This window comes from Chanodichthys erythropterus, chromosome 3 (genome assembly GCF_024489055.1).
Source record: "Chanodichthys erythropterus isolate Z2021 chromosome 3, ASM2448905v1, whole genome shotgun sequence".
Lineage (NCBI taxonomy): Eukaryota > Metazoa > Chordata > Actinopteri > Cypriniformes > Xenocyprididae > Chanodichthys > Chanodichthys erythropterus.
The window spans coordinates 13,056,460-13,071,740 of record NC_090223.1 but is presented as its reverse complement, the minus strand read 5'-3'; the positions used below and the strand labels follow the sequence as shown (position 1 = coordinate 13,071,740).

Sequence of the window (15,281 nt, the reverse complement as noted above, 5' to 3'; positions counted from 1 at the left end):
AAAGTCAGAATTCTGACTTTTTATCACGCAATTGCGACTTTATATCTCAGAATTCTGACTTTATAACTCACAATTGCGACTTTATATCTCAGAATTCTGACTTTATAACTCACAATTGCGACTTTATATCTCAGAATTCTGACTTTATATCACGCAATTGCGACTTTATATCTCAGAATTCTGACTTTATAACTCGCAATTCTGAGATAAAAAGTCGCAATTAATCTTTTTTTTTTGTGGCTTTTTTTTTTTTTTTTTAGGTGGAGTTTTTTTTTTTTTTTTTTAGTGGTGGAAACGGGCTTCCATAGCTGCCCTCCTCAGGTCATCTGATGAACTTCAACTTATATATTAAATCCTCTTATAAAGACCAGTGTGAAGCAAAAAGTTTAAAACAATCTTTGTGGTCTCAAAGTCCTTATTTACAAGAATTAACTTCAAAGATATAGATGGGAATCCAGACTCCAACAGCTCAGAAAACATGCAGCTTCTTGCAACCCTGTGAATTACACACTCCATAATTACATGTTTCACAGACTGTAACAAGAATTTCTAAAACTAGATCTGATCTGGCTCCACTCCTCCTACCCTTAATTGCCATTAGTGCAGAATCTGAACATAACACATATTTCCCCCGCCCACAAAATTGCAAGTAGATCAGTCGAAAAGACTGACATATTATCTGGCAAACGTAATCCAAGCTTAAAACGAACTAGAGGGACACTTAACCCTATTGCTGCTTTCCTGTTGAGTGGATTCATAGACCCATCAGTGAATATCTGCATTCAATCTGACTGATTCTTTTTAAATGTTCTTTGACTAAGGCAACAGGATCACCTTTGGAATGTGTGTTCCCCCTGCTGTCAGTGCATGCATCATAAAACACAGCTGGATGAACGGAAAGCAAAGACTAAACTTTTAAATGTCTTGCACTGTAGCATAATAAAATGATTCTCACAGTCCATTTTTATTTCTGTGAATTGAAATAATCTTGAACTTGTTCATAGTTTGTGTACTTTGCCTGAATTTAGTTTATTATGCCTGAATTTATTCATTTGAATTGTGCCTAAACAAATTAGCCCAGTGATTCTCAACTGGTGGGTCGTGACCCAAAAGTGGGTCGCAGACCTGTTTTGGGTGGGTCTCGGTAAGCTGGTCAAAAATAAATAAATCAATTAATTAATTAATTAATTAATGTGCGTCTCATGTTTGATTGGTCTTTTATTTTAAAATGGGTTTATTTTGACAGGCATTCGTCAGAGACATGCGTTAGTTTACTATGGTAGCCATGGTAACCATCGCCATGGTAACCATCCTGTGTTGTTTTGACATTCAGATTCGAGATGGCGAAGCGCAAATATGACCCAAACTATTTAAAAAATGGATTTTCTTACATTGAAGATAAAAATGGACAGAAACCCCAGTGTGTGCTTTGTAGTGAAGTGCTTGCCAATGAGAGCATGAAACCGTCCAAACTGAAGCGCCATTTAGAAACAAAACATCCCGGATCGAAAGACAAGCCGGTGGAGTTTTTTTCAAAGACGTCTACAGGAGCTGAGGGCATCACAAAAGTGTCTGACAGTGTCTTGCTCCAAACAAGAACAAGCTCTTCGGGCATCTTACCTAGTAGCTCACCGCATTGCAAAGGCCAAGAAACCCCACACAGTAGCCGAAGAACTCATTTTCCCTGCTGCAATGGATATGGTAAGAGAGGTGCTGGATCAGTCAGCGGCAGATAAACTGATAACCATACCACTTTCCAATGATACCATAGCTCGGTGGATTGAAGACAAGTCTGGTAACATAAAACAACACACCACAGCCCGCATCCAGGCAAGCCCTTACTACGCCTTAAAGATGGACGAATCGACAGATATCGCTAACCATGCCATTTTATTGGTTTATGTGAGGCATGTGTGGGACGGTGATTTGCAACAACAATTTTTCTGCAGCAGAGACCTCCCTACCACTACAAAAGCAGAGGACATTTTTAACACCCTGGACTTGTATTTGAGCTCACTGGGCCTCAGTTGGGAATATTGTGTGGGAATCACCACTGATGGAGCTGCCTCTATGACCGGGAAACATTCCGGTGTGGTGAAGCGAATTCTGGAGAGGGCACCTAACGCGACGTGGAACCACTGCTTTTTGCACCGAGAAGCGCTGGCGGCTAAGAATATGGTACCTTTACTTGATGAAGCTTTAACAAATGTCATCAAAGTGGTGAACCACATAAAACGGAGTGCAAAAAGTAGCCGTTGCTTTTCACATCTGTGTAAAGACCTGGGCTCTGAGCACATGCAGGTGCTGTATCACTCAGAAGTCCGCTGGCTGTCGAGGGGCGGGCAAGGTGTTGTCACGCTTTTACGAACTTAAAACAGAAATCGCCACATTCCTCTCAGAGACTAACTCCCCGTATGCAGAACTGTTTGACAACGAAATGTGGCTCGTACGAGTTGCATATCTTGCTGATATTTTTGAGCACCTCAACACATTAAATGTATCGATGCAAGGGAGAGGACACAATATATTTGAACAGTCAGACAAAATTGCTGCGCTCCAGAAAAAGAACTCACTGTGGCTAAATCTTTTATCCAAAGACAGGCTGGACATGTTTCCCAACTCTTGCTATGAAGTACAGCAGCTGGATAGTGCAGCCAAAAATAACTTGAAACAAACTTTAATGGCGCATCTCACTAAACTTCAAGCTCGGTTTGATGATTACTTCCCAAAGAAACAAACAACCATGGACTGGATACGCGACCCCTTCGGTATCAATGTGGAAAACATCACATTGCCAAGCAACGAAGAGCATCAGCTGGTGGACCTGTCATGTGACCTGACGCTGAAAAAGAGATTTGGTGAGGTAAGCCTATCCCACTTCTGGTGCAGCGATGTGATGACTGAGTATCCAATCCCTCGCCACTTTAGCAGTCAAAACGATCTTACCATTCAGCACAACCTATTTGTGTGAAAGTGGCTTCTCTACCTTGGTCCAGCTCAAGTCAAAGCAGAGAAATAGGTTGGACACTGAGCATGATCTGAGAGTAGCTCTGTCTACTGTCACCCCAGACTTTGAAACTCTTATCAAGAGTAAAGCACATCCCCAATTGTCTCATTAACTTCCACAAATGACCTGGTTAGGTGAAAACTTTATGTTGAGTGATTTTGACATTGATTTTATTCACTTTTGTCCATGCAGTTGTCATGGTCCTCCTTAGTTTCTTATTAATTTGCTCATAATGCAGTGAAAATATCTTGTTTTTCTGCTGTAAAGTTGGGCATTTTAACAGCCTGTCTCTAGCGGTCAGTTGATGAATTGCAGTTTAAGTCACTTTCATATTGGCTTCAAGAGAATCTGGGCAGCTTGGGTGAAATATAATTTATCAGGCATTTTGAAGCTCTACTGAAAGATTAAAAAACATGGAAAGACAAAAGAAATCATAATAGGCTACTTTGTGGCTTTCCGAACTAAAATTATTACGTATTCAAGCAGAATCAGAAGGAATGAAAACAGACAATAACAATGTGTTGTTGGTAAAAAGATTAATAAGTTTAATCGATCAAGTAAAAATGAAAATGAATGAGACAAATCTCTCTCTTTATGGCTTATATAAGAGTCAAATCACATCAAGAGAAGAAGAGAAGCAAGTGTTCAGTTTCAAAGCTACATGAAAGCATATCTTACATTTGCATGGAAGAGTAGAAGTGGAAGAGAAACAAGTTGTTTTTATGAAACACAATGAAGAACGAGTTAAAATAACATCAGATTCATGTCTCCCTTAAGAGTGTTATGGCCTCTTCTTCAGCTCCTGAACTTAAAAGATTTTAGACAGAAAGTCTGAACTGCTTCTTCCCAGTGTGAATCTCATGTGAATCTTCAGCATTGATTTACATGTGAATGTTTTTTACTCTGAGGGCAGGTGACAGATGTTTTCTCTTCTGTTTTTCCTTTCTTGTTCACGTCCATCAGGTCTAAAAGAAACATTAAATCATGTGAGATTTCAAGTGAGAGACAAATGTGAAATTATGATTAATTTCGATTATGATCAATTTTAATGTCATGAAGAGGATTTGTGTTATAAATCACTAGTTTGGTCATGAAACTCTAAATGATGCAGGTTTGACATGTAATCTTTAAACAATCACACACGGCACAAGCTGACTTAGTTTTCATAACTAAAGAGATTTAGTTGACAGATGGTCATTTCAAACTGAACGTCAAACAAATGTGTGCTGGGACTGAAGGAAACGCCGTCACACAAGGCTATAAATACAGATTAATTTCATTGACTGTGTTTTACACATATATTCACAGCTGGTCACGTCTAAAGACATTCCCACAGCTTAGAGTGTAGCGTTTGAAAGGGAACACATTTCTAAACCAACAGACTGTCCTGTCGCTCAATGAGGCTGTAATAACTTTGTTTCTCAGCACATAAAGATAAGTACTTACTGTGATTTCAGACTGTGGTGATGTGGTTTCTCCACTGCATGGATCTTCATGTGTATCTTCAGATTACTTTTAATAGTGAAACTCTTTCCACACTGATCACATGTGTGTGGCTTCTCTCCAGTGTGAATTCTCTCGTGTCTTTTCAGAGATGAAGAATCACTGAATCTCTTGTCACAATGTGAACACTTGTAAGGTTTTTCTCCAGTGTGGATCATCTCATGTCTTTTCAGTTTTGATGAATCACTGAATCTCTTTTCACAGTGTGAACACTTGTAAGGTTTTTCTCCAGTGTGGATCATCTGGTGCCGTTTTAAATCACCCTCTGAAGTAAAAGTTTTCTCACACTCAAAGCACATATAATCTCTTACAACAGTATGAATTTTCTGATGTCTCTGTAAATATTTCAGCAGTGAAAAACTCTTTCCACACACAGAACATGAATGTGGTTTCTCCTTCATATGAACAGTCAGGTGTTTCTTCAGGTGTGATGAAGAAAGAAATGTTTTGCTGCACTGATCACATGTGAACGGCTTCACTCCAGTGTGAACTCTCATGTGAACATCAAGATTGTTTTTGCATGAGAAACTCTTTTCACACTGATCACATATAAATGGCTTTTCTCCAGTGTGGATCCGAATGTGAATCTTAAGTTGTGCTGATTGACTGAAACTCTTCCCACATTGATCACATGCAAATGGCTTTTCTCCAGTGTGGATCCTCATGTGAATCTTAAGATATCGCTTGTGTGAGAATCTCTTGTCACACCATTCACACATGAACGGCTTTTCTCCGGTGTGGATCCTCGTGTGAATCTTAAGTTTTGCTGATTCCGTGAAACCTTTCCCACATTGATCACACTTGAATGGCTTTTCTCCAGTGTGGATTTTCATGTGTTGATTAAGATGATGTTTTCGTTTGAAACCTGTCCCACACTGATCACATGTGAACGGTCTCTCTCCAGTATGAACTCTCATGTGATTCTCAAACTGTTGTTTAGTTGTGAAACTCTTTCCACACTGAGTGCAGGTTAAAGATTTATTGGCTCTTCTTTTCTTTAAAAATGTCTTAGTCTTTGAGTGACTCAAAGGTTTTTCTCCAGGTTTGGCATGATGTTCCTCCTCCACTTCACTCAGTTCTTCACTCTCCTCCTCCTCTTTAATCATATCTAAAAATGGAAGAAAAAAAAGAGAAAATGTCCTCAATGTTTGATGTCCTTTTCAGTACATCAAAATAATTCAAATAAATTAAAGAGAGAAATATGAAATGAAAGAACATACAACTGAACCCTGACGTAACAAAGCAGACAGCTGCTATAAAATATTACGAACACTTTAATGTTTACATAAATGAATTTTACATGACTGAAAGTTTCCATGAATGAGGTACATTGATCTTCCATTTATTATTTTTAAAACATTATAGACAAATCTTATTTTTCTAATGTGATATTTACATTAAAATATATAATACTTTCATATTTTGACACCAACTTTTAGATATTTAACCTGTGTAATCCTGTTAAACATGACACGATTTTCCTCATTTTAAGGAAAATGGGAATTTCTCATTTCTTAAATTGTGACACCCAGGAAGTGACATCATTTGGGCTCTTTCTATGATGGGAGGACAAGAAACTAATCAACTTTATCAGTAAATATGAATCAGATTTTGCTTAAGTTATGCTTAAAACCCTGTCAGATATTCTGGCAAGTTCATAAAGTTTGGTGTTGATGGTTTAATGATAAAAACAACAAAAATCCCATTTCTATTAATCTAAATCTTGAATCTTTCTAACATGAATGAAGGATAAACACCAACCTCTTTGTTCTTCAGTATCTTCAGTGTGTTTCATTCTGCAGGGTTCTGGATCACTCATGTTCTCACTGTCCTCTTTAATAAACTCAGTCTTCAGATTTCAGCTCTTCCTGATGCTCATATGATGGGAATATCCCAGCATTTATTGGAGAACTGATGTGGGAGGAGCTTCACTGATGATGTGATTGTTGTGGGAGGAGCTTCATTGATGATGTGATTGTTGTGGGAGGAGCTGATCTGCCAAAATAATAGTCAACAGTTATACAGTTATAACAGTTATATATACACTAGAGGTGGGCATAGATTAATTTTTTTAATCTAGATTAATCTAGATTAATTCCAAAATTAATCTAGATTAATCTAGATTAAAATGGCTCATCTGAATTCTGCCGAAGACATTCGGAATATGTGAGCTACCCAAATTGTCCCTGCGTCCCAATGTCCATACTATCCATCCTAAATAGTATGTGAGATTAAAATAAGTGTGTCCCAAAGCATAGTATGTTGTAAAGAGTATGCCAAAAGTCCCCGGATGGTCTACTATTTCCGGTAGATTTTCAAAGTGTGGATCCGTGCACACTATAGAGGCTAATATTGCCCACAACCCATTGCACGTTGTACGAGGATTCAGTTCAGAACTACAAACACGAGTAAAAAGTGTTAAAAAATACAAAACGTGGCGAATATGCATGATCGACGCTGAGAGGTTGTTTGAGTGACTAATAATCAGTTCAAACTGATAGAAAATATTTATTTAATGTTATGTGTGTTATTTTTCATCTGCAAATACCAATGTGGACTTTTATAAAGATCTGATTGGCCATTAACTTTTAAATGCATCATTATGCATTAAAATGAGGAGAGTTCTCCACATGAAAGACTCGCGACTGCAGATCAACGTGCTGCATTTCTCTCCGATACGGTAGGAAATTAGCTAAATGAAATGTGGAGGATGTAAGATGATTGACAGGCCAGTTTACGGTGACTGGAGACGACAGAGAGCAAAGACGCAATTGTATAGTATGTCCCAAAGCTTGTCTACTCTTTTGCTACACACTCAAAAGTAAGTACTTTTTGTTCACAGAAAGAGTACGTTACATACTTTTAGGGCGTAGTATAAGTAGGCGAATTGGGACGCAGCAAATGACTAAAAGTAATCCGCAATTTTGTCCGACAAAGCAGATAGGAGTTAGAAGATTAACCTCGGTGGAGTTAAACTTTTGTATATTATATTTTGTATATTGACATCTTTCCGCATTTGAAACAACATTGATTCTCATGTTCATTCATGTTTATTTGATGCTATAAATGGACTCGTAAGAGATGATCAGTTTACGAGCCTCTTGAGCTGAGGCGCTACAGCAATATGTCACGACCATGGTAACGACACATTAAAGAAAACGGGTTTTATTGTTTAAATTTCTTAAAAAACTACACAGTATTAAAGCTGGGACTTTGTTAAATATCATAAGTTACCTGCTCTGTCTTGTCTGTCGACGTGCACGTCAGTGTCCTTTGCTCCGTGATGCATTTATCACTGTGTGTGGCGTGACAGCGTCACGGCTTGTCAGACAAAGTAACAGTAACTAAGGGGGGCGGGTCTTTGCGAAGGGTCAGTTCGGCTAGGTATACATCCGCGCTAAAATATCAAGGTGAAAGTCATCATAACTTGCGTAGAATAGACCCAGCTCCCAACCCCAATTTGAGAATAGATTAACGGCGATATTTTTTTTTATCGCCCGATAAGAGTCTCGCGTTAACGCTGCACGTTAACACCGTTAACGGCCCACCACTAATATACACACACATACAAACACATGTATAAATGCAATGTCAATTTTTATAAATAATGGTCAGAAAAACAGTTTAAAGCATAAAAACATAATAAGAAATAAAAGTAGATATTTGTAACCAACAACAACTTTCTCAGTCTATTGACACCAATGAAATGAGCTTATATGATATTGTTGACTTGTGTATTTGCTTTATCCCAAATGTTTCCAAGACTGTTTCTCGATTTCTCAAAGCCTTGATTTCTGGTTTTATTTTGTAGAATCCATGGAAACACCAAAGACGCTTTAATATATTATGTGTTTTATTAGACAAGTGAGCAACTGTTTGGAAACATTCATTGACAGAAAGTGAATCATGTTATGAAGCCCAACACAGCAGCATTAAAACAACTTCAAACACACAGATGTATTTAATATGATGAAACAGTGCTGTGTTACTCCACATCGGAAGAAGCGGAAGTGATCGTCTGGGAATAATAAAAGCTCCACTGCTCTGCGCTCGTCTCTCATTAGCAATCGCTCCTCGTTCTACTCCAACGTCTTTCAGCCACACCCTGCTTCATACTACAGTAATGTTAATAAATCATTATTCATTAACTCATTCATAAATATGACTTCTGCCTGAATCCCATTGGATTATTTTCCACCGGCTGTAGATGTGAAGACAACACCTCCCATAATTCTGTGAAATCAAGCTATGCTTATGTTTGAATAAGTGGCCTCTAATGGTGACAATTACATATTGTGCCTTTAAGTGTCAATTTACAGCAGATCTGAAGACATCAGCATAATAAATGAGGTGAAAACAGGAACTATTGACATGAAATAAAGAGTGTTTTCAGCAGCTGATGATCCTCAGACTATCAACAGTCAATAAACAAGCCATTCAGGATCATCAGCAGATCATCTCACTTTATTCTGAGTGTTAGCTGTTAGAAACACATTTCAGTCAGGGTAAAAGATTATAAAACTTTTCATCAACCACTACAGCTAAATAACTACAGCAGCATAATAATATGTCCATATGAATCTAAATACAGTTGGATTTTATAACTACATTCATTACAACAAAGTAATTAGATCATTCAAATGTTACAGTTTTATACGTGCAGAAACTGACAATCATAAAATCTTTAACAGTAAAAAACACCAGCAATATTTTCCAGTGTCAAACTTTATCAATACATTAATAATGATATGAATACATAAATTGTTTAATTAACACATGAATTAACATTTATGTATAGATTTAAAATCTCACATGGCTCATTATAGGTTCAATGTACATGTAACCGAGTGATACCCAAATTATTTAATACATAAACTTCACATTTATAAACTTCACATTTATAACCATCTAAAAAGAGAGGATCACAATTTAAATATGTCTAAACCTTAAGTCAAATATTAAGATCATTACCCACAATTCTTGAATAAAAGATCAACCAAGCCTGCGGGAGGAGGAGAAAGAGTCACTGGGCCAGGGACCGACGGCCTCAAGAGCACATACCATGTGTGAACTGACGACCGGACCATCAACCAACAACTTTAAAATGGTGTAGTGAATAATGCTAATAACTCATGCCCATGCAGTGAAGGAAAGACCCAGATGACCTCAGAGGAAAGTACTCCCATGCAGACTGACTCCTAAAATACAGAAAAATGGGTTAAAAACTCCTCTTTTCTCCAAACATAATAAAGACCTCAGCAGTTGGTACAAGTCAAACTCAAATAATAAAATCAATAACAGAAATTAAATCACTTCAAACAAACATCAGTATGTGTCCAAAAACTAATGTGAAGAAAATAAATCACAAGCAAAACAGCAGTGCCTAGAGATCAGAGGTCCATAGATAGGAAGATCTCTGCCATAATCCGAGAGTGGACTGAAATTTCTGCGTGACAGAGTTGAATAGAAGTGCTGCGTGATACAGCTCGTTGCTATAGACGAAATACGGCATCCACAACTTACATATTATACTATCAGCCCACACGCTCATACTCTCGCTATGGCGCTTCAGGGTCACAACACCTGAAGGTGATGGAAAAGGTCAAAACATCAGAAAGGTTTTTAAATTTAAATTAAATACATATGCCCCACCTCTTACACCATCCTTATTATTCAATCGGTCACATATTTTGCAGTCTCTGTTCCAGTTTAGGCTACTTTATTGAAGTAAACACATTTAAAGGTGCCCACAAACGTTTTTTTACAAGATGTAATATAAGTCTAAGGTGTCTGCTGAATGTGTCTGTGAAGTTTCAGCTCAAAATACCCCATAGATTTTTTTTTATTAATTTTTTTAACTGCCTATTTTGGGGCACCATTAACTATGCACTGATTTCACTCGACGCCGCCCCTTTAAGACGCGAGCTTCCTGCCACACGAGCTGTCGACTATATTACAGCGCATTTACAAAGTTCACACAGCTAATATAACCCTCAAATGGATCTTTACAAGATGTTCATCATGCAGGCTGCATGCATTCTTCGAATTATGTGAGTAAAGTATTTATTTAGATGGTTACGTTTGATTCTGTGTGAGTTTGAGGCTATGCTCTGTGGTTAAAGCTAACATTACACACTGTTGGAGAGATTTATAAAGAATGAAGTTGTGTTTATACATTATACAGACTGCAAGTGTTAAAAAATGAAAATAACGACAGTCTTGTCTCCGTGAATACAGTAAGAAACGATGGTAACTTTAACCGCATTTAACAGTACATTATCAACATGCTAACGATACATTTAGAAAGACAATTCACAAATATCACTAAAAATATCATGATATCATGGATCATGTCAGTTATTATTGCTCCATCTGCCATTTTTCGCTGTTGTTCTTGCTTACCTAGTCTGATGATTCGGCTGTGTGCAGATCCAGACGTTAACTGGCTGCCCTTGTTTTCCGGAAGTCTTTTAAACAAATGAGATTTATATAAGAAGGAGGAAACAATGGAGTTTGAGACTCACTGTATGTCTTTTCCATGTACTGAACTCTTGTTATTTAACTAAGCTGAGGTAAATTCAATTTTTGAGTCAAGGGCACCTTTAATCCAAAGATGTGAAAAGAGTACACTGTAAACGATTTCCGTTGTTTTCACAGTATTATACTGTGTTCTCAACAGTTCCTTACTGTAGAATCTGAGTACAGCATATTACTGTAGATTTTGTCGTTTTCACAGCTTGTTACTGTATTCTTAACAGTTTCCAACTGTATAAGCTGTGTACAGTATGTTACTGTAGATGTTCAATGCATTCTGGGAAAATATTAGCCTGCTGTATAACTAAATACAGTCGGCTACTAAATGACCGCGAAAAACAACCACATCCTCACGCATGACAGAGTCATCATGATGAAAGCCCACAACAATATGGTAGGTTAACTTTTCTCTTTTTTCACTCTCTGTTTTATTCTGATGTTAGATATAAAGCAACGTTTTAGTTAATTGATTTTTAGTTAAATACATTTCCATAAAAATACATGAGTAAGCGTTCATTTTCTGGCATTTTCCTCCTGCAGCGTGGTGAAGATTAAAGTCCGAGGACGGAGTAGCCTACATGAAATTGGTAGGTGGGTATACTTTAAAACACATGTAATTGTCTTATCTGTTTTAAACAAATGTTATTTGCAAAGTATAAATATGTTTGAAGTAATAAATATATGTGACCTGATCCAGCAAAATGAGTCACAGTGACCCAAATTTCAAAATTGAGATTTTGGTATCAATGCTTTATCAGCTATCAGCTTTAAAATGATATCCTAGTCAAAGTCATACTTTGAATGGTTTTAAAGATATACCCATTTGAATTATGGTCATCTGCCCTCTTTTTCAAATTGAAAACCTGAGAAAATCGCTTTTTTTACGTCCCAGAGTGTTTTGGCGTGTCACTGCCATATCCCTGTGTGTGTCCTTTGCTGTGTTGTGCTCTGTTTCTCTCCCTCACTCTCTTACTCAGGTTAATTGCTACCAGCTGCAACTCGTTGTGAGCATGCCGGAGTCTGAGCAGAGCTGTATATATGGTGCATTCTGAAGATCCTGCGCTGAGGAACACTTCTCCCCAGCCTCAGAGTGGAAACTGGGTTGTTTGCCTGTGTGTACTGTGTGTGACGGAGGGTTAACAGTTTTGAGTTAGGTGTGGGCCTACACTATTGCTGTGTGCTAGCATCATTCTTTAGCCTGCTTTCAGGTCAAATCCATGTGTGGGTAACTAAAAGGTATTGTATCACTTAACTCTTAATTATTGGGTTACCTGGGAATTGTAGGGAGAGAGTGCCTTTTTTTTGTGTACAACTGTTTTCTCCTGTTTATTGTTTAAAGAGGGAGCTCAGGGAAGTTTGTGTTGTTGTTTTTTCATCTTTGTTTTTGAGCAGGGTAAGTAGACTCTTTAAACCTTAGTTAGCTCCAGTTTTGTTTGTTATTTTAGGTATACTCTCTCCCGAAGATTTATTCCCTCATGTTCTCCTTTTGGTAAGCTCTCTTTGGTATAAGGAAATAAACATTTTGACTTTCCTTTAAAGTGGTGTTGTGTTTTCCCTCTGAGACTGAGGCTGAAGTGTGTCCTCCACGTTTTTCTTTTTTTTCATTCTTGCGTTACCTTTACCTTTTTCTAATAAGTTATCTTATTTTCTTTTGTTACCTTCCCTCCTAACTCCTAGACTAGGAGGGGAACGTAACACTTTTAAAGTTTTTTTTTTTTTTTATCTTTCAAAATCCATTGCATTTAAAGGGATAAACTATTTATTTTACAGCTTAATTTGACCAAAGAGATTTATATTATATATATATAAATGCTATTAAACCAGGCTGAAGCTCAAATTATTTTAAAGTATTTATTTGAATTAACCCTTTAAGACCTCTTTTTTTTTTTTTTTTTTTTTCTCTGAGCGACACACACAAAAGTAAAGACTCATAACTCAAACTCTAGCAAGGAGAGTCAAAAGGTAGGTATCATTTGATACAAAACATTTTAAATATTAAGAAAATATAAATTACATTACACTTGGACATTTTCTTGTCGAGAAACAGCTGATAAAAATATATAATTTTTTTTAAAATTTTATTTTTTTATTTGACATGGAATAACTCAGGAACACAGTAAGATCGCTAAAAAAATCTTTTTTGGTGATGCTCCTATATGTGAGCTGCATATGGTTCAAATTTCGTGGTGATATTATAAATAATAGTTTGAAAAATTTGTTGTTCATTTTTTCCACAGCCAGGTGGCGCCAACGGGCGGTAAACTCCGGTTTAGAGGTGCTTCTCAGCACTCGTTAGGAGTTTTTCAAAACGGTTAGATGCATTCAAAAGATGAGATTCTAAGCTTTAAAATTATATATATTTTTGTTATTCCACGTTGGAAAACGAACATGGATGGGTCCGGGATCATTGGATACACACCCCGCTAACCAAAATACGTGACTGTTACGTAACTGCAACGTAATTTGGTGACCAAACTTTCGTAGTGGCGACGTAACTAGTTACGTCGTGGCAACCGGAAAAGTGAAAGGTGCCTATACGTCGCCACAACGTAACTTTGTGACGTTGCCAGTTGGTAACTGCGACGTCGTGGCAACGTTGTGTATCAATAGTTGTGTGTTGGTCATCAGTTGGTAATTATTATATTTATTTATTTTTCTATGGGCGGACATGCAGTAGTTTAACCTAATTTATGTCCTAATTTGCCCAAACTAATGTAAAGGCTATTCCAACAGCTGTGAACGATGAATGCAGACTCGAAATGAATTCAATTCATTTATTTTGAAACACAAACAGAACATGAACAAAACTCCAAATAAAAATGATATACACTCGAACTATAAATAAAAACATATAACGTTAGCCTACAGCGAAACATAAAATAAAAGCATTCAAGACGTTTTGCTCTCAGTATCATTAAAACGCTAACGTAACATTTTGCTAACATATATTTCAGACGATCAAGGAAATCACAGAGGTAAAAATAGTAACAAAAGTACTTAAAGTAGACTGTGGGTAATGTTACTTAACCAATCTGACGCAGTTGTTGAACTTTATTGCTATAAAACTGACGAGAAACACGGAGAAACGTCGACGCTGTCCTCTCCAGCAGCTTGAATGTTTTCCCGGTTGCCATGGCAACTCTAACGGCCACCTGCACTAACGTAAACATAACAATAAAAAAAGGTTTTGCGTCTTTCCAAAGTTAACTTTATACATGTTTATAAAAGCCATTTATTCGTTGTCACCTCGGAAAAATAAATTCTTCTCTCAGAAAAATTAACTTTACACTCTTATCAACACTGTGGGCACGCGCGCACTACATTTGTGGAGTGTCATGTCATGTCAAAAAGCAGTCATCCATACTCTGATTTGGTGGAAAGAAACATTTTTTTTTCTTAAGGGGACATTTCAGTCTTGTGTCTGACATTTAATTACACGTTTTATATTGCAAATTCTGGTAATAATAACATATAAAGAATGTGTAAATGATGGTAATGAAATTACGAGCACATGACGTTGCTGTTACGTTGCCAGTAAGTCATGGAATGACCATTATATTACGAATAGAGGACGTATATGGAACGTCCTTGGTAATCTTGTAAAGTTAGGAGAACGTACTGACGACATTGTGATATGGTAATTTGATGGTAATATTATTACGGGCATACAACGTTGTAGTTACGTTACTAGTAAGTCATGGAATTACCAATATATTACGAATAGAGGACGTATCTGGAACGTTCTTGGTAATCTTATAACCAGGGGTGCACATAACTTTTTGGGTCAGTTACTCAAGTGAGGACCAGGAGATGGTGTTTGGTACTCACCCCATATGTAGTGTGGTCTTAAGTGCAGTCTTCCTCACTGCCTTCCTCAGTGTCACCCCCACTGTCCTCTTCTTCAGCTTCCTGCATGGTAGATGATAAAGATGCACTTCCCTGTCCTTGGTTTAGCCTACGGTTAGCTGTCTCCATCCACAGGTCAACAGCTTGCTTTGGGTCAAATGTCTCTGTGGTCTGCTTCGACAGGTGAATCTGCATCAGGGCTGAGAGACGAGCATGTGACAGACGGGATCTGTACTTGGTTTTTATTATGTTGAGATGTGAGAATCCTCTCTCACAAGCTGCACTGCTTAAAGGCAGTGTAAGGGACAGCTTAACCACCTTGTTGATGTAGGAGTAAGCAACTGGGTTACTTGTATTTACTATTTGGACCAAGTCATACACAGAAGAGGCT

At 37.5% G+C, this 15,281-nt stretch overlaps 1 protein-coding gene across 1 annotated transcript in view; it reads right to left on the bottom strand.

Moving 5' to 3' along the window:
* The window catches only part of LOC137017073 (zinc finger protein 502-like), a 634,288-nt gene that overhangs the window by 24,211 nt on the left and 594,796 nt on the right, over positions 1 to 15,281 (bottom strand). Inside the window, exon 13 of the mRNA XM_067381009.1 lies at positions 4,565 to 5,375. Coding sequence (XP_067237110.1) covers positions 4,565 to 5,375 — 811 coding nt within the window. The remainder of the gene's footprint in view (positions 1 to 4,564; positions 5,376 to 15,281) is intronic.